The sequence below is a fragment of the Calypte anna genome, chromosome 9 (genome assembly GCF_003957555.1).
Source record: "Calypte anna isolate BGI_N300 chromosome 9, bCalAnn1_v1.p, whole genome shotgun sequence".
NCBI classification, from domain to species: domain Eukaryota; kingdom Metazoa; phylum Chordata; class Aves; order Apodiformes; family Trochilidae; genus Calypte; species Calypte anna.
Window position 1 is genome coordinate 19,577,772 of NC_044255.1, and position 22,890 is coordinate 19,600,661.

At 37.9% G+C, this 22,890-nt stretch overlaps 1 protein-coding gene across 1 annotated transcript in view; it reads right to left on the reverse strand.

The window, feature by feature from the left end:
- NAALADL2 (N-acetylated alpha-linked acidic dipeptidase like 2) overlaps positions 1–22,890 on the reverse strand; it is a 189,653-nt gene that overhangs the window by 138,381 nt on the left and 28,382 nt on the right. Inside the window, exon 3 of the mRNA XM_008497711.2 lies at positions 4,548–4,818. Coding sequence (XP_008495933.2) covers positions 4,548–4,818 — 271 coding nt within the window. The remainder of the gene's footprint in view (positions 1–4,547; positions 4,819–22,890) is intronic.

Consider the following 22,890-nt stretch of genomic DNA (forward strand, 5'->3'; position numbering starts at 1 on the left):
GATTAGCTGGAGGGAAGATAAAAGTCAATAAGGGTGCACTAATTACATTTCCACCACAAAGAAACCAAATCAAATGAAAACGAGCTGTTGGGTCAAGGACTTCCAGAGGAACTTGTACCCTCTTGGTGCAGAGCTTGAAATACAGAGAGCTGCAAATACTTCAAAGCAACAGTGCTGGAGCACTGTAAAGTTCTAGTGGAGAGGGGACTGTAGGGCACACAAGTGGGGAGCCTGCAATGAGTGGAAAGATTAGAGACGTCTACAGCAGAGTGAAGAACCTGGGAAAGAACGAGACAGATGGGGAGAGAGGAGACATCACAGCCATAGGAAAATGGGGTATCTGATAAGAAGCAAGCAAGCCCTTCTCCCTGTGAAAGAGGATCTGACAGCAATCAGAATCCTGCTTCCCTTATTCCCGATTTGCTAAGATTGAAGATCACTGACTGAGCTTAACAGATGGGTTTGTACTTCTCATATCGCTTCAGGTTGCATTAATCGCTGCAGTGGCTTCTCATTTAGCTGAGAAAGTGTCACCAAAACAAATGAACCAGAGCAGGCTGACATGCTATCAAAAGATGCAGAGAATCTCCTCTGTATATTGTAGATTGAGGCAAAGATTCAGCATTCTCACTCCCCTGCTCCAAGCAGCCTCTCCAAAACTAATCAAAGATACCACTGGCTGAGCTGGGAGTATAAATGCCTAAAACCAGCAAATGCTTCAAATGGAGAAATGGGTAGAATCAATCAGGGAATGTGGACAAAGCAAAGGTTGGATGTTGGGAAACCTGCCTTGGAAATGGGAATGATTCATGAAACCATCAACTCCATGCCTTCACCTGAATTCCCATTTCCAGAATATGCCAGGACTTGTGCAGTTAATGCATTCTCCCCTGGCTCCTGAACTAACACAATCCTTCCAGTGTATAACATCCAGGAAGGAAACATGATGTTTTGCTGGGCTTGCCAAGAGTGTCCATGATAAAAAAAGGATAGGATGGAGGAACAGCAAAGGAACCTTCAGGACTGTGGTACATTGAGCAACCGGTTGTTCCTGAAGAGACAGAGGAGTGAAGTGTAGCATGAGGAAATGCCAGATAATGGAGGATGCTAAATATTCCTGTTTAAAGTATTACAGCATATTTAGGATTGTCAGGATATCTTTAACATTCCATAAAGCAAAGAGTGAATAAATTTAAGGTGAAAGGAAGGTGAAGAAAATGTAAAAGGAAATTGCAAAAAATCAGGGAATACAAAATGAATACCAATTTCATTTTGTTTTCAATGGTCTGCCCTTGCATGTCCCAACACACCAACCACTACATCTGCTAAGACCTTCTCTTGAAGTTGCTAAAACAACAGGGGACAGAGCACACCAACAATGTGTAACCAAACCTGAACATGTGTTTCTCTCTGAAGGTTCCTTAGTGGGCCTGCTTTAAAGCAACGTCCTGGATGACCCGAGTATCACTCATCCTTCTGCTGCATTCCCAGCCAAAATGTATCCTCACTCACACCTCACTACACCCGTGGGATGGCTGCTGTGGGTGTTAGCAGATGGGCTACAATCTGCACCTACACTGACACTTCTTACTGACATAGTGCTGATAGGAGGGTGCTGGATCTCTGGGGGTTCACACACACCTCTCCTGGGCTCTCACCAGCAGTGCTCATGGTGAGTGTTCCACTGCACGTGGAGGCAGGGAGCAGCACGTTCACATTCACACTACTTCACTCACTTGGAGACTGGCTTGATGCTGCTTGACAAAACACCTTGCTTTAGTAGATAAATTTCATGTGATGCAATTTCCCTTTATCCATGTACTCTGCTGGGAACAGTGGCTTTCCTGTTTCCATCAAGCAGACAAAAGATTTAAACTCTATAAAAAGTAGCTGATACTTAAGTTTTAATAAAAATATGTTTCATATATGCCACTCTTTCCCGAGGCTGACCTAGTATATGATACATTATTTACATAACTGCTGCAATATCTGTTTTAAAACCCACTAGACAGATCTTTCCAGAACTGTAGGCTGCCCTCTCTGTCATTGTGATGGGTAAACAGTGTCACCTTTTCAGGGCCCGATGAATTACAGAGGAGCAGTGAAGTGCACCATCAATCACAATGGCACTAAGTAGGTTTTTGAAGTAGATTTCAGATCACAAATGCTCACATTTTTACTCACAAATGCTGTTTAGACAGTTACCAGAAAGCACAAATTGGACAGCTCATATACAACAGCCACATGATGAATGGACATGACAGATGGTCAAAGAAAATGAGTCTTGCTATTTTACAGATAACCTTGTCAACTTGAAAGTAGAACTGTGCCTCTGCTGGTAGTCAGACTGCAATAACTTAGTGGGTTTACTTGCTTGAGCTTCTAGCAAACCAAATATACAAATGAGATACAGAAAAGCAGTATTAGCAATTCAACTTGATTATGTGACATACAATAGAAATTTTCTACTAAGAACGTGTGACGTTTGAAATAAATTATTCAGATTACAAGTAGCTGTTACCAGAGCACCTTTTCACAGTAAAACCCTCATGCTTTTGCAATCACAAACCATTGCATGATATTCAAAACACATAACTTGTAGCTGCACTGCAAGCAATCAAGTCGGCCTCTGAAAGCTGAACCCAGCAACAGCCACCACCTGTTACTTCTCTTTGTAAGTTTTTCTGCTTCCATTAGTTTAAACATAGGATTGAAATCTGGGGAAGTTACATCACTACCAGTATATCCATAGCCTATACAAAAAAAGAAATTTCCACTTTAGGCAAAACTCTAGATCTATGGAAACTTTGGGTAGACTCTCAGAAGAATAAAAGAAAAGTTCTGTGAGAATGCTAGGTACCTCAAAGACCTGACTGGAGAATTGTGCACAGAGAGTCACTCTTTGGCTCAAAGACTTGAGTTTTGCCAAACCCTAGTGATGACCATATACACAGTGTGTGTGGTCCTCATTACTGCAGAACTTGGTCATAGATAAAGCTGCTTTGAAATATAACTGAAAGTAGCACATGTGTTACTTGTAATAACATCAATGATTTTTCCTAGAACATTGAATTTCCTTTAATATGATGAATTTGTTAGCAACACGTTTATTTTCATGAAATAAATCTCAAAGGCCACAACTGTTCTTTTTTCTCATTACAGTTACTCTTATTAAATTAAAATGAGCAAATAATATTATATGTTGAGTTTCTAAGTGAAAAGTGCAAGAAGCCAAACCCATTCATTAGTACTTTTTACTTGCCCATGGGAAAGGTAAAGTATATATCATGCAAGACAGGAGTTACCCTTGCTTACTTCATTTCATAACAATGAACCTTAACCTGAAGTTGTGTTTACAGAGCCCCAGAACAGAAGTTGTATGAAGATGATGACCACTGAGACCCAATATGGAAAGCAGACAGGTAAGGTACACAAAAACAGAGATGGAGACAAATGTATTTTCTACACTCTAAAGTTATATTAATAGTCCATTTTGACTCATTACAGGATTTCCACAGTGCTCTGTATGTTATCAATAAAAATTACAGGCACTGTTAGAAATGAAGTAACTGAGTATTAAGATATTCACAAAGTATAGAGGTATTTTGGAAGAGGCCAAACCCAAAGCCATTCATAATCTGTTCCCATATAGTAGTAGTCCACTAGTATTCCAAGGCATGAAAATGAACATATCTTTCAAACAATAAAAACACCAAGAAGGAAAAGCCCTGCATCATTATAATAACACAAAATATTTTCAAAAGGAGCAAGACAACAGTAATTCAGTTAGCAGTGAAATTGCGGGGTTTTTTATTTCAGAAATATTTATTGAGATTTATACTATCTCAGCTAGGAAAGTAAACAGAAATGATGACCCCTTCATGCATCCTCAATATATTTGGAAAGCAAATATAGGAAGGCAGCCAGTGAAGACAGTAAAGAGGATAAAACAAGATAATCCAAGATCTTATTTCACTTGGCAAGTAACAAATCCCAACAGGCAGGATCTTTTTGCTGACAAAACTTCCGAACAAAAGCTACAGAAAGATAAAAATACAAATTGAGGTTTTCAAGAGGAAACAGCAGATGTGCCAGCTGAGTTGCCACAGAAGAAAGTATGAGATCCACAACCTCCATAACTCAGGAGCTCCAGGTATTAGCCCAGCACTCCTGCCAGTCTCACTGCAGAAAAACTCATCTTACCCTCCCCATACAGCCATGCCTCAAACCAGTAGCACTTACCCATCAACAAGCATAAAAAGTAGCACTAGACACAGCTTTCAGATTTTTACACCCAAGAAAAAGATGCCAATTTATAAGATGAGATTTTAAAAAAAAAATAAAATAATAAAATCTATCATATGAAGTGTTCAGATCTGACTGCTTTTTAATCTTGAACTGCGATTGGTCACATCCTATTTTACCTAAATATATTTATTTTAAGGCTGGGCATTTCACCACGCACACTTTGACAGCCAAGTTTAAGAAAAGCTGATGTTTCCTAACTCTATTTCACCACAAATGACAGAGACAAATGGTTGTATTACCTCAAGAGTTCCTTTGGCAGAGTAAGCTGCATACGAGTACAAGAGGTCTTGGCTATGAAGCACTTTGGTCTCTCTGTTGCACTGTTGTCCAGTAGGATAAAAGCACTCAGCATTGTTTTTCAGAGTTATTGTATTTGAAGAAGAGCCTGGTAGGTCAAGCAGAACAGAGTAATTTACCAGCTGGACATCTTCAAGGCCTTGGGAGGTCCACTGAACCAGAATTTCCATTGCAATGTCAACATCATCTTCTCTAGGGAATTGTAATAAACTTCTGAAAAACAAAACAAAAGAAAAAAAAAAAAAAACAAACCAACAACAGTAAGTAAACATAGTTTTAGGTCACTTCTCACCAAGCTACTTGGTGCCTTAGTAAGAATCCATCCATAATTTTATTTGTAATGTATCAACAGACATGGAAAAAAAAAATCAATCCTCATGTTGTTTTGCAAAGAATTTCATACCAACTGTGAAACAAAAGCAACCACTTTTAGGGAAATAAAAATGAAAATTTTTTTTCTAGGAAACATGCAATTAAAATATAAAGAATCTTACAGAAATTAGCACAGTAATTATTTTAAAATTCATCACTGGTGCAGAGCAGGTTTCTGATAGAGCATTAATTTAACCAACCACTGGATATGAAGAATGCAATCTGAAGTAACATTTCAGGGATGTCAGGGAGGGCGTGATGCTGAAAATTAGTTGCAATTATATCTTTGGCTTAAATTCATCAAGTAAAGCAAATTTGTTAAACAGAATTTGCTGTTCCCTCAAATATTGTTCTAGCTGTCAGAAAGTTTTCCTCAGATTTCCTACCTGCACTGAAATATTAGCTGAGCCAACAGCTTGGCAGCATATGACACAAGCCTGGAAATCATTTTGGCAGAATCTACCAGATGGGCCAATAGAGACTTCAGAGGGGTTGATCAGGGCTTGTACCACTGGGTTTGCATCAGTGTTCAACACCTGCTGCCAGATGGACCATAGGAGGAAAATGGTGATGGCACTGAAGGACCATCCTCCTCCCCAACAAATGCCAAAAAAAGAACAGATGTAGAGTGTATTTGAAATAACTTTAAAGGACAGACACACTGAAGAGACAACTAAAGCTTTTCCCTATTCAAATAGGCAGGCACTTATATAAGCAAAGCAGGGAAAAAACATAAACCACCATTATTCAAATAAAAAGCACTACCCAGGTGCAATACAACAAGCATACCGAATAGTTGCTAAACTTTAAGAGGAATTTTTTTTTTCTCTGAAGCTCTCAAAACTGAGAAAGAAGACTAAGGATCACAGAGGTATTGATTTTCAAGCACAGAGATACTGACACTGACAAACTCTTTTTCACAACCCTCTCCTCACAAAAAGGCCAATTATATTTAGATGCTTTAGGGTCCTTAACAGAAACCTCAGAAGTTCCCCGGCTGTCCCACGCACACGAAAAGCATTGATTGAATCATGCACAGTCTTTTTAAAACTGTTATTGCAAGCAACAGGTATTTGAGAATCCCAGAAAGTGCTTTACAGACCCCCTGTGCTATTTAGAACCTTGCTGAGAAGCTGGAGGCAGGATGATCCCTGCTGAAGGCTCCAGCACTCCTTCCATCGGGGGCCACACAAACCCCAGGGAGAACTCTGCCAAAGAAAGCTTAAGACAGAAGGCAAACACAAAAAGTCCCTTCTCCACTCCAACAAAACTATCTTATAGTTCAACAAACCTTTCAGAAAAAGAAAATCTACTGCCTAGACAACACAAAAATCCTAAAAAAGGCAAAAGGTGGAAGTTATAGTATCTATTATAGCCTAGAAACAGCTCAAAATTGTATACTACATATAAATGTCTAATGCCCCTACATTATACAGATGAAGCAGATATTCCAGAATCCAAAGAATTTTTAAAATGTGCACTATTTTGTTCATTAAAGAAATACACTGCATTCCAGTCTGCATTGCAATAGCAAAGTTATTAGAGCACAAAGTTCAAACTCTTTACAAGAACACTGGACTTGCGTTTAAGACTTCAGAGATCCTGTCAGGAGGAATAACTGTCTTGCAGATTTAATATTTTAAAATTATATAAAAAGTCTTCATGCAGTCTACACAAAACAGACAAGTTAATCCAATCTCTAGTACATAACAAGTTTCCAATTTCATCTCCTGTGCCTGCTAATGTAATGACATAAACTTGGGCAGTGCAGAAATACAGGAAGTTTTTTGATTAACACAATCATTAGCAGAATATCCGCCTTTCCCTCAGGTGGTAGAAACATTAATAAAAGAAATGATTGCAAGAAACTTATCCCAGGCTAAAAAGGTTATGACACATTTCGACAAGAAGTATTCAGTTACAGGAAAAGGAATTAAACATTAAAAGAAGATGATACAATAAGCAAATTGCTCCCTTAGTAATAGATGTAAAGTTACTTTGCACTTCATAATTAAATAAGCATGTCTTTGAAACTTCTGTGACAACATGACTGATTAAGTTAAAGAAATGAGCACACTTGCTATTTACTCCTTAATTCCTTTACAGCATGTTAAGATTACATTGCAAAATATGAGTACCCGTTATATTACAATAACCCAGCACATACTGGACTACTCTGATGAATCTTATGAACATCACGACCAAGATTTTTTTTTTTTTTTTTTTTTTCCCAGATTTCTTAAAATGATTGACTGTGTCTCGGTCCTTAATCTAATTCTGGTGACTGTATGGACTTAGAGAGAGTTCAACTCGTTATTTTTACTGCACACTACTTGGTTAACAAATACATACAACAAGTAATCCCAGTATTTTCTAAACCACAATAAACTTAGGAAAGCATAAAGTCTTTCTGAGAGCCCATCCTGAAAAATCGTAACACTTCATAGTCCTTCTCTACAAATTGTCATCAACTTGCTTCCTAAAACTGCTAGACAGGGCACAGAGATTCATAGTCAAAAGATTTAAGCAGTAGAAATAAACTGTGATACTTAAGCTACTCATTTTTGCAAGCAGCTGCATTCCCAGTATGAATCAATATGAACGTGATTGCCAATTTCCATTTACAATACAGCTTTAATGTTATCCACCAAATTTCTGATTCCCTTTATATTAAAAAGATACTTCACCCAGCTACTTGTTCAGGTCCAGTCAATGGGAATAACCACAAAGTCAACAGAAACATCTCAACTGCTGTAAATCTCTGTGATTTGTTGATGTGGGGTCTCCAGGGCTTAAGGTTTGGCCTCAAGTTAGAATCAACATCAGCAGTAACAGTCTGAATGATGCTGTGACTTTACTGGATGCTCTCAAAGACATTTCCACCAATTACTTCTCATCACCTTCTAATATAGATCAGATGTTGAACTTCCAGTTCACAGAAATTATTGATAAATTGTTAGAATTTGAGGTAAAACCCAAGAACAAATATAATTTTGGAATTTTTATGACCCGATTTTTCAGCCAAATAGCTGTTTTTAAACTTTGGGAGTCACAATGAACTCACCAGCCAACATTTTTTCTAAAGCTACAACAAAGTGTTATCTTGCCTAATACGCTGTTTCTAATAGTTGCGAGTAGCAGATAAAAAGAAAGAAAAAAAAGAACGCAAGAAACACATTATATAGGGTTATTAAATTTATAGGCTTCCACACATAGGCCTTTTTTCCTACCCACAAATTGAGTTTTAAAAATATTTGCATATGTTCAGGATTTCAGAACTCGTTTTGGTCCATTAAGGGCTGAGATGTGGCAGTTCCAGCAGTGCCGGGTGAGTGCACAGCACCCGCAGACCAACTGCTCAGCATATGCACCAGGCTATTTTGCAGTTGAGGTAAAAGTATTTATTTGTGCAGATATTGTGTACACACAGCCAACAAAATGCATTCAGGAAATGCATTCACCTGCCCAAGGCCCATCTGCCTGAATTTTAATTACATGTTCTTGTTAATTAGGGTGCTCAACCGCCTGGTCTCCAACCTGCACAATCAGATTTCCTGTGGTCTGACCTAAGTGTCACCCATCTGCAGAATCACAGACTGGTGTGGGTTGGAAGGGACCTTAAAGATCATGTAGGTCCAACCTCCCTAAATGGGCAGGGACTCCTCCCACCAGACCAGGCTGCTCCAAGCCCCATCCAACCTGGCCTTGAACACTTCCAGTGAGAGGGCATCCGCCACTTCCCTGGGAAGCCTGTGCCAGTGTCTCACCACCCTCACAGGAAAGAATTTCTTCCTAATGTTTAACCTAAAGCTCCCCTCCTCCAATTTAAAGCCATTACCCCTTATCCTATCACTCCATGCCCCTGTAAATAGTCCTTGGCCACTTCCCCGTAGCCCCTTCAGGTACTGGAGGGTCACTATAAAGTGTCATTGGACACTTCAGATTTTTTCAGGAGTACTTGATTATATGAACCCCCACCTACCATGGTATATTTACTTCAGACCAAACCTCTCATTTCCCTGACTTCTTTGTCATGGGATTGAAGAACACTCTGAGCTCTCAGCCCATGCTGGTTTAAGTTGGTTTTTTTGTTTTGTTTTTTTTTTTAATCTTCATAACAGGACTATCAAGTATAATACTACTACCCCACTGCAGGAGACAGTGAAATGCTTTTTCTATTTTTCAAATAAAAGTAATCAGGATAGTTCAAATCTCACTTGCCAACACCAGGATGCAAGCCAAATTTGAATCCAGGCAGCTGGTGGAAGGCATGGAAAAATAACTGATTCTCTCACCCCATGATTCCACAGTTTATTGAAAAACAAGCAATTCTTTGTTCCTCTATACTAAACATTACAAAGTCCTAAAATCAGCCATAAGTAAGCTTTCCAATGCTTTTTAAAAGATTTGGATGTCACTTATACTGACTTCTAACTGGGATCTAAATGCTTTAGAAGGCCAATAGGATTTCCAACAAATGTCTATCAAATGATTGTCCAGAAGAGGGTAAAACAAGGGCAAGCACACACAAAATCCCTCAGTTACTTTTCTAACCTATTTTAAGCTTAGAAGATTTTTTTTAAAATCCATAGCTCCAAATATCTGTGACTTCTTGGAATCCACCTTACTTTTCAGCAATAACAAGCCATTCTAAAAAGAAAAAAGGCTCTTTCCAATCTAGTTGTTTGATAAACAAAAACTCTTCCAGCCACACAATTGTGGCTGGAAACAAACAGCCATGGCAAAACCCAATGCCTTGCCCATCCTAGCATCAGACACAGAAAGAACCTAATAGTATTTTAAATTGTATTAATATAACAGCATGGTCTACATTTTCACCCAAATTTTAACAGTAGAAAACTACTGATTACATCTTACTATTGATGGAGAAAGAAAATTGTTGAAAACTGTTATTGAATGATGTAAGAGCAGCAACTGAAGCAGTCATATGGCTTATGAATTAATCTAATGAGTTAAACACTATCACACCAGAGTCTGTGGTCAGATCCATCAATCAATCAATTGACATTTGCAGAAATCACTGCAATGAGTCAAAGACATCCAAGTTTCAAAATGTAAATACCTGTCAACAAGCAAGCCACCTGCGAATACATTAAGTTCAAAGAAAAGAGGTTCAGTACATATTCAGCATTTATAAAATCTGTGAGTTTACATCTGAATCCTTTTATTTTCAGTAATTCCTCCTATTGTAAGTCACAATTTCAGAAAAAAATGTGTATAAACTGTTTCCCAGCACAAGAAATGTTCTTGTTTCATTCTTCTGTTTATCTCCTACAGTAAAATATTGAGTACTCTCAGCATTACATGTATCAGCAGCATCTGCAAGTACCAGTCATAAAAATCCCTCATCTAAGATCAAAAAAATGTTGCCTATGTGCACTAGCCAGAAATTTCTGGACAAAGAAACGCAAAGTTAATTCAGATCTTTTGCAAATCAGTAAAAAAGACTTCAAAGGCATGCAAAATATGTTTTCTGCATTGTAAATTTGATAGAAACACTTTTGAATACATGGGATCTGCAAAAATAAAGACCTTAATACAATTTTATCTGCAGTATGGAAAACGGATGGCAAAAGATCAACATTACCACAGTATTTTATGCATAAATTTGCTTATCAGAGCACAAAAATACAGTAAAATGCAATGGCTAAAGTGAAGGTTGTGTGAAAATGTTAATTTGTAATAGGCTATGCACATGTGGAATCAGCTGAAGTTCTGCTGTCATGCATTAAGTTGTTAAATTACTGCTTTTTGATCACTTACAATTATTTACTTACATGTAGGGAAATCCACTTACACGTTGGCAAAATCTGAAAGAAAGTGTACGTTGATATTAAACCAGATGCCCAAGATCTGAAAGCCCAAAAATGGTGGAAGTTTTTGAAAATGCTTTGTACAAGCAAAAAAAGGGCAGGCAGGTAGGCAGTGACAGAGCTAGGAATCCAGATGACCTAATCTATACTCACAGGTTTCAGTTATCAAGGCCTCTTAGACTTTATTTAAAATAATTACTTGCATTTTTTAGTTTCTTAAAGCATTCACTTTTCCATGACATACACCTTTGCTTAATTATCCACAGCAGAGAAAGAGGAGATTGTCATTTAGCATTTCTCCCCCATCATTCTGGAGACACATTTAAAAAAAAACCTGGTGATCATTAGCCATTTTCAGAATAGTTAATGAACCACAGAAACCTTGATATGGAGAATGACAGCTCCAGACCCTCAAATGGGCTATTCTTCTAAGTTTCAAAGACTGTTCATTCCAGATGATAAATGAGAACAGAGAGAGGAGATACCTTTCACATGAAGATGTGGCCAGGACTGACTGTTCCTTTTGTTTACAGAATGGTGTAGGTGAAAGGCTCTGCTTGTAGGAAAGTAAAAAAACTCCTTCATGTCTTAATACAGAAAACTGTTTTCAACAGATGAATGGACAGCAAGAAAAAATATTTCAAAATATATACTGAATCTACACAAGAAACCTTTTTTTGTTGTTGTTGTTCATTAAACAGTCTTTTGTTTGCAATAGGATCTCTCAAAGAGATACTTTCTGCTAAAATCGGTAAGATCACCACCAGTATATATATATATATATATATTTGGGTTTTTATTAACTTCCATTGTTGCTAAATTGCAGTCACAAAAGACAGGTTTTTCTCTGTGGTATAAAGGATTGTGCTTGTGCATAACATCACAGTCTGTATCTTTGCACAATTCCATTTACAGTTTTTTAAATAAACTTGTACTACATATATAATAGCACTCTGTAAGATGCCTTAACCTAAGTCTTTATTTTGGACAAAGATGCCTAAGCCCCTGTTTTAAACACAGGAAACAGAATATAATTTCCTTCAAAGTTTATAGGTCTAATTATTTATCAAAGGAATTAACTACTATTTTTGGAATTGCAAGCAAAGAACCAGGTCCCAATCTCCCTATCACCATTCCCTGGATTTTCCAAGAGGCTAAGATGCTGAGGGCAATGCATGGCCCAGCTGCAGAACAGTAAAAAGCCAATCCCCCACCCCAAAAGTGTTTGCATAGATCCTGCATTCCCAGGCAGAGCACCTGACAATGATATAATCTTCTTTTCTTCCCAGACCAGGGAGAATATGTCAGTGTCTCAATAAAATGTGCCCAGCTGAATGATCAAATCCAAGTGGTACCTTTTAGTGTCAGCAACAATTACATTTACTTACAGCAAGACACATTTCTCTCTGTGTGTGTGAATAGCAGTGGACATTTCACCAACACTTTGCTACACAGAAAACCTATTGAAAACAAACTGAAACATAGCTTTTTTTACAGAAAATCTGCTGATCAAAAGACAGTCTCAATACTGTCCAACTGGCAATATTTTACTTCTTTTAATTGCCAATCACTGGGTTACACTGTGAACTGAAAAGCAATTAGAGTGAATGTGGAGTGTTGTTCTGACAGCAGTGGACATCTTTATCTGAGCAGTATGATTTAACTTTTTAATAATATCTCATTTCCCAAAGGAAAATGAGGAATTAAGAGGCCATGCTAACCTGAAATCCAAGAAAAACTTAGCAATGCTTAGAAGAGTTACCTATTACGTGAAGATTTAGGATTATTTGGCATTAAGTAAATCCCCAAATAAATGTTTAATTTTGAAAATTAAAAAGAAAGTAAAGCCTTCATTTTATCTCATGAATCTCAAAAAGTAACTTCAATGCAGGAAAGCCTAAAACAGCCACAAGATGATGCCATGTAACCTTTCTGTTACCAATCTCCTTTTTCTTGTCAGTGTTACCTTACCAGTGCTAACCTAATGGAACTGGAGAGCTTTCTAGCTGACACATCAGCTTAGATTTATGAAACTATTTAAAAGTTCAGCCTGGTATATTAGTTAAAATTAATACTGCAGGGAAACAAAATGGGAGAAACAATACAATACCATTTCTATGCATTTATGCAAGGAAAATGTGTCATGAATGTCGTATCACACGGCTTAGTTCAGATAATCTCCACCTCATCAGCCAAACTGCATGTCATCTGACTTTGTTTTTATCTGAAAACACTGACACCTTTGAACTCACCCTTCCAGTCTAATATACAGCTCAGGGAATCAACACCGATAACAAAAACAGTCTCCTGATTTTATTTATGCTGTACCACAAATCAAATTGTTTGTGGATATACAAAATGCTCTCACCCAAGGAATGAGTGTAAAATCTTACAAAGAAAGCATTGGAAGAGACTGCAGATCATTTGGTTCAAGGGAGGCTCAGCTCACCCCACTGCCACTCCAAGCAGATGTTCTAAATACAGAAGCTGCTTGTCTGTCCTAACTAATCACACCACATCCTGCTGCATTTGAGCAGACTTTATTTTTCCCCTTTCAACCACTGATGCTGAGAAAAGGCCAAGCTTTTTCACTTTGCAACACCTACACAGTCCACCTTAGGTCCCTGCAAAAAAAGCTTTTATTTCTGCAGCTTCTAAGGCTGGTCTTCCCACTTGATCTCTCAGTGTTCCCTGTACAACCAAATCCAAACCAGTTGCTCCAAGCAGGTCACACATCCCTGGCCAGTGCAGTGCACATCAAGGGACACTTCACAACACGTAGGTATGAAGGGCCAAACAGTGGCACAACAGTGCAGAGACTTTCTACAAGAGTCACAGGAAATGAACCTTACCCCCTCCTCCTTTTACACTATTTTGTATACAACATGCCCTCCCTCCTTTTACTTTACAAGCTCAGAATTTTAACTTGCTCCCCCAAAAGCAATATATTTAAATCATCTTTACTTGTCTTCCCCTGGACTCCTGGCCCATTATGAAGAAATAAAATAAACCATGCTAAGTGTCCCTGGAACAGTGGGTGGTAGTTTCATGGAGTAATACTTCAATGGTCTAACTCATTTTCAGCCTCTCATGATATAACTAAAACCTTAAAGCCCATTTTTAAAGCAAATAAAGCAAAAATAAAAGATTAAAAACACAGCAATATGCAGATGTTCAGAAACTGGAAACAAGGTTGAAAAATACCCCCCAGTATTCAAGAGACTTTAATATGCCATCACCTGAATTGCTAACTGCAAGTACAAATGGGCTGCTGTGGTACAGTGATGTTTCAACCTGAAGGTCAGAGGGAGGTGGTCGTTGCTAGGCAGTTAAAAGAATAATGTTCTACTCAAAAGCTGCAATTTCAATTAAATCTTTGGGGAAAATAAGTAACAAGACAAAACAAAAATACCCCACAAAAAACCCCAAAACAAACAAACAAAAAAACACTACAAAAAAAAGAGATTCATTACATATCAATGGCAAATGTTGGTACATACAATAGCAAGTGTTGGTACATGGTGCCTCTCTTCCTGCAAAGATATTACAATTGTAAACCCAAGCTTGCTCTTAGTGGTGTGCTAAGGAAGCTCCAGACAGACCTGAAGACACAAAGCAGGCTTCAGAAATTCAGCAGCAGAGGTTGTTTCCACTGGGTTCACAAAACATGGGCATGTATCTAGACTGCAGAAACGAAAAATATTGACACGGTCATCCTGCACTGCTGCTTACATCTATTACTCACACAAAGTCATCTACTAAACTATTTAGTAGCTGAAGGAATTCTGGGAGGCAGATGGTCTGCTTGTTATTACCATGACACCAATACTCCTATTCATGGTAACAAACTACCTACATAGATGATGCACCCACAGCATTTCATCCCAAGTTTCTTAAAAATCTGTGGCATTAACACATACGACGTACTCACTGACACATAGAAAGGATAAATGTTGAAATGGAAAAACTAGCATAGGGTTGGAAGTCTAAATATATTTAATCAAGCTGAACCGCAGAGCAGCTTCATGTTTTTTGAGTAAGGGAAGACATAAAAAGTAAAACCACAGCTTTAGCAGTGTAGCTACAGTAAAAACATACACAGACAAAAAAGGAAAAATCAACATTTGTAACTATACCTGAAGCTATAGCCACTAAAACACAGGTGCCTATGAAGTCTGTGGTTTGGGGAAAGTAAAGATAAACTGAACTGAGTTTTACTGGGTATCTTCAGAAAATAAATACACCTTACACAGTAAATATGGGAGCACAGCAAGGGTTTCGCTGCAATCTAATGTGTAGCGTGCCCATTCTTCAACTTTGTTCTCCACCCACCCCCAAATGGTTCAAATTCATGTTCTGCTGAGTATGCACTGATGCTTCCACTACTGACAGAATTCTGCCAAGGAGAGAAAAACACAACAGTGAAAGACTCAACAATCCATGTACATTTTTTCCTCAGAGCAACAAACCATAGTATCAAGTTACAAATTTTGCATGCATCTGTTTTAAAAAACTGCTCTGAATTATACATATGCAAATCCATATGCAGACATTTAAACGTAGTTGTTCTGTTTTATGTGAAGTTATTGGAGGTTTTTACTTCTCTGCATTTTATGCTAGATGAAAGCATCTCCTCATGCAGTTTCCTTAAGTCCACAAAGCAGTAACACATCACTCCAGTGCTAACTCCCCCACTGCCCCAATTAAAACTATACCCAAGAAAGCAACCTCTAAACAAAAATATATACACCCAAATTAAGATAAACTCATTATCTCTTCCAGGGCAGAGACAAAGACAACAACAAATAGGACAGCATTTTCTTATTCCTGAATTTTGGTTAGATGCTTAATCAAGTTTGTAATAAAGTTTTTAATAAAACCTTTACTTCAAGGAGAAGCAACAATGATTATGGAACCTGAGAAATTCAGGGCATGCTAGAAGGCAAAAAGGAGTAGGAAAATTACATTTCTACAAGTCTTGCTACTGAAGAAAATAATGATTCAGGAATTCATGCAATATTGAGTGAAACAAATTGTGGATTTTATTCAATCCGATTGCCAATTAAAATAAATATCACATGTGGTTAAGCTTGGAAATTCACTTTATCTGAAATCATTCTAACACAGAACACAAGGGAAGATGCTAAGCATATCTGCGGTGAAGTTAATAGTTTTGTCAAGAAAATACAATATTAGCTGTGATATTTATGTAAGTAATATCTTCCAAAGTGCCTACAGGATTTAGGAAAGCAAAAAGACTTAAGCCTCTATTTTGAATTGCATGTGGGAGCATCTTTTCTGTATACTGTTTCAAACAGCAGATTTCCTTAGCTACCAGCAGTAATGCTGTACAAAGAAAGTCTGGGCATCCAAAGAGAGTGAGCCAAAAGGCTACAATCACCCAGATATCTGCCAGTCACTACGAACCCAGATAAAATGTGCTTCTTTCACAGTGAAATCTATACTGTGAAAACTGTCAGATCCTGCCTGTACCTCCTCTTCTTTCTGAGGTTTTGGATTACGTGGGGGGGCTCACATACCTTTTAACATCCTTCATTGGTTTCTACCACCTCTCCTTAATGTCCTCCTCTTCCCACCAAAAATTGTCCTTTGTTACCCTCAGTCTTCAATGGCCTCTCATCCACTCTCTTCTTTTACCACATTTCACCCCTGAACCATCCCTTGTCAACTCCAGCCCACTATTCCATTATAACACATTATGCTGTGTACTAAGCTGATACAATCAGCAAATAAATAACATAATGTATCCGAGCCTTGGGACCAAATAAATGATGGATGAGGCAAATACATCTTCCATGGACAAAGAAAGAATTCAACTTGGACCACATAAGCCTCTCCCAACACTTCACCCTGCACATCAGGAGAAAAAGTAATACTCCAGAAGCATGAGGTTATAAAAATAATTTACTCACAGTAACCAGATGGTGAGTGGAGAGAGGAATAGCCCACCTGCTGGAAGTGTTTTGCTGCCTTGTACTCAAAATTTAAAATTTTATATCAAATTGATGTCACCTGAGATGACTCAGCAGTCTGTGCACACAAGTTTGCTCTTGAGTTTAAAAAAAGTTACAAATTCTTGTAAAAATGGGTGAAATATTTTTCCACCTTGAAAAGTATGTTTTAAATTTTATTTCACAATATTATTCTAACTCTTCAGGATTACTATGTCACTTGTCTTTTGGAGAAACAAAAAACCAGCTTATTTTAAAAGTTTTGTTAGAGTAAAAAGTATTATGAGATTTTTTTTGTAATTCCATTATGCAGAGACAGATGTGAACACTTAGAGAGTTGAGAAATAGCAAATGAGAATAATTTTGCTCTCCATTATCTTATCTTCTGTTCACCTTGGCCACTATATTAGGAGATGTGTTTTAATGGCACATTTATATAAAGACAACAAGATTTTTCTAGCTTACTGTATAGTACATTTCTACTATACATTGTTTAAATCATCAATAAAATATACTTTCTCTAGCTATCTATTTAGTATCCCTATCAGCAGTTGGAAAAAATGTACGTCAAATTACCCACGGCCAAGATTTCATTTCTGTTTTAAAGGATGGTTAACATTAGAATATTTAGACATATAAAATCCTGAATTAAAAAATCATGAGCAGTGAAAATAGGTCACATATGTAGGAGTTTTAATAAAGAGTTAAGTTGCTGATTTAGAAGCCTTTCTCCTCCTTAGCTATAAAACCTCTTGGAAGACTGGCATGTCAGAAGCATTGTGTGTTTCTGAGGATAAGATGTGTCATACCTGTAGGTACCCAAATGCTTTATCCTCTTCTGCCACCTCAGCTGACACACCAAATACTCTCCCTTCAAACATACTGCTACCTTATAGGTACTGGAAATTCACCCAGTAAGCTCATGCCTTGCCAGCTGCAGCTACTTCCACTAAAACAATTATTGTCCCAAGCCCTCCCCTACCCATGGGCTCTCCAGCTGAAAATTCCTGTTTATACAGCTCTATTGATGGAAAAATGAACCCACCTTACTCAAAATAGGCTGGGTTTATTTACCCATTTTAAACACTATATATTTGCTATTCCAGCTCATCAGCTAACTAGCAAAATATTTTTTAGCAGCAAGTCATCTATAAGTCTAATTATAATCTTTTTACAAGCCACCATCCAGCACAAGTCCACTTCCAGCATTTCTCTAGCACTTACAGTTGGCACCAACTATTTTGCTTCCTGAAATAAAATCAGAACATGAAGCTAGCTGAATGGGCCAGACCATTTAAAGGTGTGCTATTAATAAGATAAAATAAACTGCAGGACTCCAGAAACCAGGTTAAAAACTCAGTAAGTAGCCAGGAAATGACATAAGATGAGATCAAGTGTTTTCCACTTAATGAAGCAGACTATCTTCTGCTACTAAAGCACCTTTCAATAACCCAAATAGCTTCCATGATAAAAAAGATGTATCTGCAACGGTAAATGAACAGAAAAACAGAGTAGTTAAAGACATTTAAAGGCAAATTGTTTCTTTGCATTTGGATTCCGAGAACAGTGATACATGAATTGTTAACATACAGGTTTCCACATGCTGCCAAATTAAGGATAAACCCCAAATCAGATTATGTCTAAGAGGGAAATGCCTACTTTTCTTCCTATAAAAGTGCAGTTCTTTTATATAAACATATAATCTTAAAGCAAATTTTAAGAATCGCATTTTCTTTGTTCAAAAGTCAGAGATAAACAGAAAATGCATAAAGCTATGGGCACAGCTGGTAAGCCATCCATCTGTCTGTGTGAGTGGGTGCACCCAGCATCAAGGGCTGGGACTGGAGGGATCCTGACAACTGCTTCATCTGCAGCTGGTATTTTGCAAGGTAAGGCTGACTGCAGGAACACCAGAAGATTTCTGTGCAACTCCTGATGACAGGAAGCAAACAAGATGTTTGGAACACAACCTGCTTTCTCTACCCTTGGACACATCTCACCACTTGTCTCCTGCTAGATGAAGCATGAACCCCAGAAGACAGAGCTACAATGTTCTGCTCCTTCCACTGGGCAGCCTCACTCACCAAAGCCTGGGAGAAAGCTCCACAGCATCTTTCAGCTGCTGTTAGTTTCCATTTTAGAAACATACATTAGGCTGTCCTTCTGGGTAAACACATTCACCTGTTTCTTCAGCTTTCATTGTAAAATGCCCCTTTAACTGTGCAGGGTCACAGCTGCCAAAAACTTAAGAAGATTAAAAGGGAGTAAAATAAGCATTTTGTTTCCAACTAAAAAAAAAGTTTACATAAACAAAAGAAACAGTTGTTTTTGCCATTTGCAAAGATGATTCTGCCTTGAGTATTTGGATTTAACACACTGAAGACCTGCATTTTCCGAAACACAGAGAATCTACCAAGCCTACTGATGGTATTTAAGTTTATGGCCTCTTGATATCTTTTGCAAATAACATTAATATAGAAGCATTTTCAGACACACAAAAAAATCCACTATCCAATGAGGTCAAAAATTGAAAGTAAAATCCTAAGGAAAAAACAACAACAACAACAACAACAAAAAACCCACCAAAACCCAGGATCACTTCACATACACAAAACTCTGCCTAGCTGGGTTAATTAGAGAAAAAAGCTGTGCCCGTGTTCATGCCCAGAAAGTTACAGGACTAAAGGGTAAAGTTTAAATTAATCAAAGCCTTTCTACATATTATCCTCATATTCATCAGATGCACAATGCATCAGTGAAACATTACAAAATCCTTTCAAATGTCAGCACTTATGGAAAGCATTATTTGCAGGATGCTTCAAGAATCTTCTAGTGCTGAAAAGCAACGGTAATTTTCTCTTGCACTACCCTGATAAAATGCTCAATTCCAGAGAGATCTATTTAAACCAGAGAATACATTTGTGAATCATTATTGTATTTTCAGCAATGAGCTGAGGTTTTTCAATCTGGAGAAGTTTAAAGGGACACTTTATAGTGGTTTTCAAGTACCTGAAGGAGCTACAGAAAAGCTGTGGACATTTTACAAGGGCATGGAGTGGTAGGATGAAGGGTAATGGCTTTAAAATAGAAAGGGGGAGCTTTAGATTAGATATTAGGAAGAAATCCTTTCTTGTAAAGGTGGTGAGACACTGTCACAGCTTGCCCAAGGGAAACTGTGGATGCCCCATCACTGGAAGTGTTCAAGGCCAGGCTGGATGGGGCCTTGAGCAACCTGGTTTAGTGGAAGGTGTCCCTGCCCATGAAGGGGAGTTGGAACTGGGTGATCTTGGTTTCCTTCCAACTCAAACTGTTCTAGGATTAGGAGACATCAAACACGACCATGAAGAGACAATGTAACAAGTTATTTATGAGAGTGGGAGACTATCACCACTACTGTCAATTAAAAATTCAGAATGGATTTGGGTTTCTCGACTGTATTAATGTTATTGCTCAGAATACCCTGAGTATGTTTGGCACATCCCCCAAAAAAGGTCCAGTCAGTGCCTCAAACTTATAAAATATAGCTTAGAGCAATTTCATAAACATAAATTGGAGCAGAGGAGCAAAAGCACAAGACACACCAAGCTGCCAAGACACCATTGTCTATTAACAACTCTCATTTCAGGCAAGTCAGTGTAATGTGATAAGCTATCAGCAAGATTTTTACAGACTAAAACTCCTACTACTAAGACAAGCAAATAGTACTTTAAATGTCATGCATGGTTCACAGTGAAACCTTTTCCTCCTTGCTTTATTCTCAAATTCCTACAGAAATACCTACATGACCAAATAAAAACTTTCTAGCTAGGTAGATCTATTTTCTATTATCTCACGTCTTAGCCCTTGGAACACTGAAATGTCAGATTTTCAGCTTTTATTAGAAATTATTTTAGCTCTCCACCAAAGGAGAATGTGACTGAATGACCCAAGAATACACAGCAGTCAGATGAGAAATTTTACAAGGATTCCTCTTCTAACAGAATAACTTTCATTGCTTGAGTAAGAAACTACAGATAGAAGATTAATCATTTTGCCATGTGGTAGTGTAAATTCTACTTTATGTGGCATTAAAAAAATTAAAGGAGTGAGACAGTTGCACACAGAGACCATGTTCTCACACTACTTTGAAGTGATACTTAGAAAATCTGCAGTGGTGGGACCCAACACTGCACTGCCAATGAAGGGTAAGTTTGGGACCTGGACAGAAATGTCATTTGCTCCTGGCCAGCTGTGCTGCCTTTGGGGTCCCTTCTCTTGGGGGACTGTGGTGGCAGCTCAGAGAATTTGGCAAGCACAGAACCACTAAAAGATACCCAATGAAGACGGGGTTTTGGATGCTGCTGGGAATGCCTGCAATCCTCTAGTCTAGGTGTGAGATTTCAGTTAAAATAAATAAAAGCAGAATATGGAATAGAAATGCCCTCTGCCTCATGCTGGCTGGAGAGCTGCTACATGCTACACTGTAGGTTCTGTGTTCCTCTAAAGAAATGGAAAACCAAAGGGGTCTGGAGTATTGGGAACACTGAGCCAAACCCCTCTTCAGTTTACACTGATAAGAGGAATAGGACACAATAAGGTATGTTTAAGCCCCACTCCTTTGCTATAATATAAACTATTCTAAAAAAACCAAGAGGGCTATTCTGAAAAAAACCCAGGCTAAGAGTCTGATTCCTGACTGCAGAGATATTATCCTTTTAAATCAACAGTCAGCAAAAGGCTTTTACTTTTTCATGTGTTCCTAGTCCTTTCCTTTTCCATTGTAATTCTGCCAGCAGATGGAGGGCACATCATGAGGCACTCAAAAGGGAAAGAAAAAAGAAAGCCACAACCCCCACCACAGATTTCAGCTCATTCCAAACAAATTATTGTGCTTTAAAGTTACTGTCTGCATTTAAACTGAAGGCAGTATTTGGTACAGCAGTGTTAGGAAACAGTGAGTGGTCCCTCACATACTGTTACTGGTGAAAGAGACACATAGTAATGGTTTTAAGAGGAATTAAGTAATTCATCTGAAACTGTGCTGAGAATATAATAGTAATTTATGTAGTTACCAGTTATATTCCTTCGATTATAAAATGATATCCAGCTGATACAAGATTTATTCTTTTAAGCAGAATTTTCTTCTAGAAATACAGTAATCTGAGAGTATAGTTTAATTGTAAGTATTGTATGTGTTGTCAATAAATATGAATATATTGTAGAAAAAATGGGAAATAATTTAAGTCTTCAAGCATCTGCTAGTGTGACTTTGATAACTTAAGACAAAATAAAACAATTTTGAGGAAAAAAGAAATTATATCAACTGAAGCAGGAATTCTGAAGATCAGCAGGACAAATGAGTGAACAAACACCTGTTAAGGTCTGGAAAACTCCTGTCTGTTCCTTGTTCATGCAGCCTTTCAGCACTGATTATGGATATTTTCTTCTCCCATTCCTTCTGACAGATTAAGCAATTCCAGAGCTGTCCATAATTATTTTTGGCATGAAGTTAACTACCCTTGCACAATCTTAAAGACAAATGAAATGTCACAGAAAGACACCCCAGAGTAATTTGTTTCTTGCCTTATCTACAAGAAGCAGGTGTAATTTTTTTAACAGGTTTGAAAGGACAGCACAAGATGGTGGCTCGTCACCCCTCAATAAATATATACATAAGAGAAATACCTTAAGTACTAAGTAAAGGGTAGAGAGAAAAATAGAAATTGATTGGTTACACAAAACAACTTGACCCACCACCCAAATCCCAAACAGTCCTTAGGAAAGCATCAAATACATCTGAGCCATTCAGTATGTGCATGATCTGCAAGAAAGCAGCTAAGGAAATCCTCCTTATCACAGAGCAGGAGATGAACAGCCTCCTGGGACCTGTGAGGTATCTTCATCCATGCCATAAATTCAAAGAGGTACCTGGAGTGAAGCTGGCACATATAGCAATGTCCCATCTATCTCCACCTCAGAGCTCAAACTATCAAACTAGCTCCAGGGCTGGTGTTAGAGTCTGAAGTCAGGATCAGATAAATTTTTGATTATGATAATGGTTTTGTTTCTACCATCATGATATGATAGTGCCTGATAAAGATATGACCAAAATACCTTCTGATTGGATG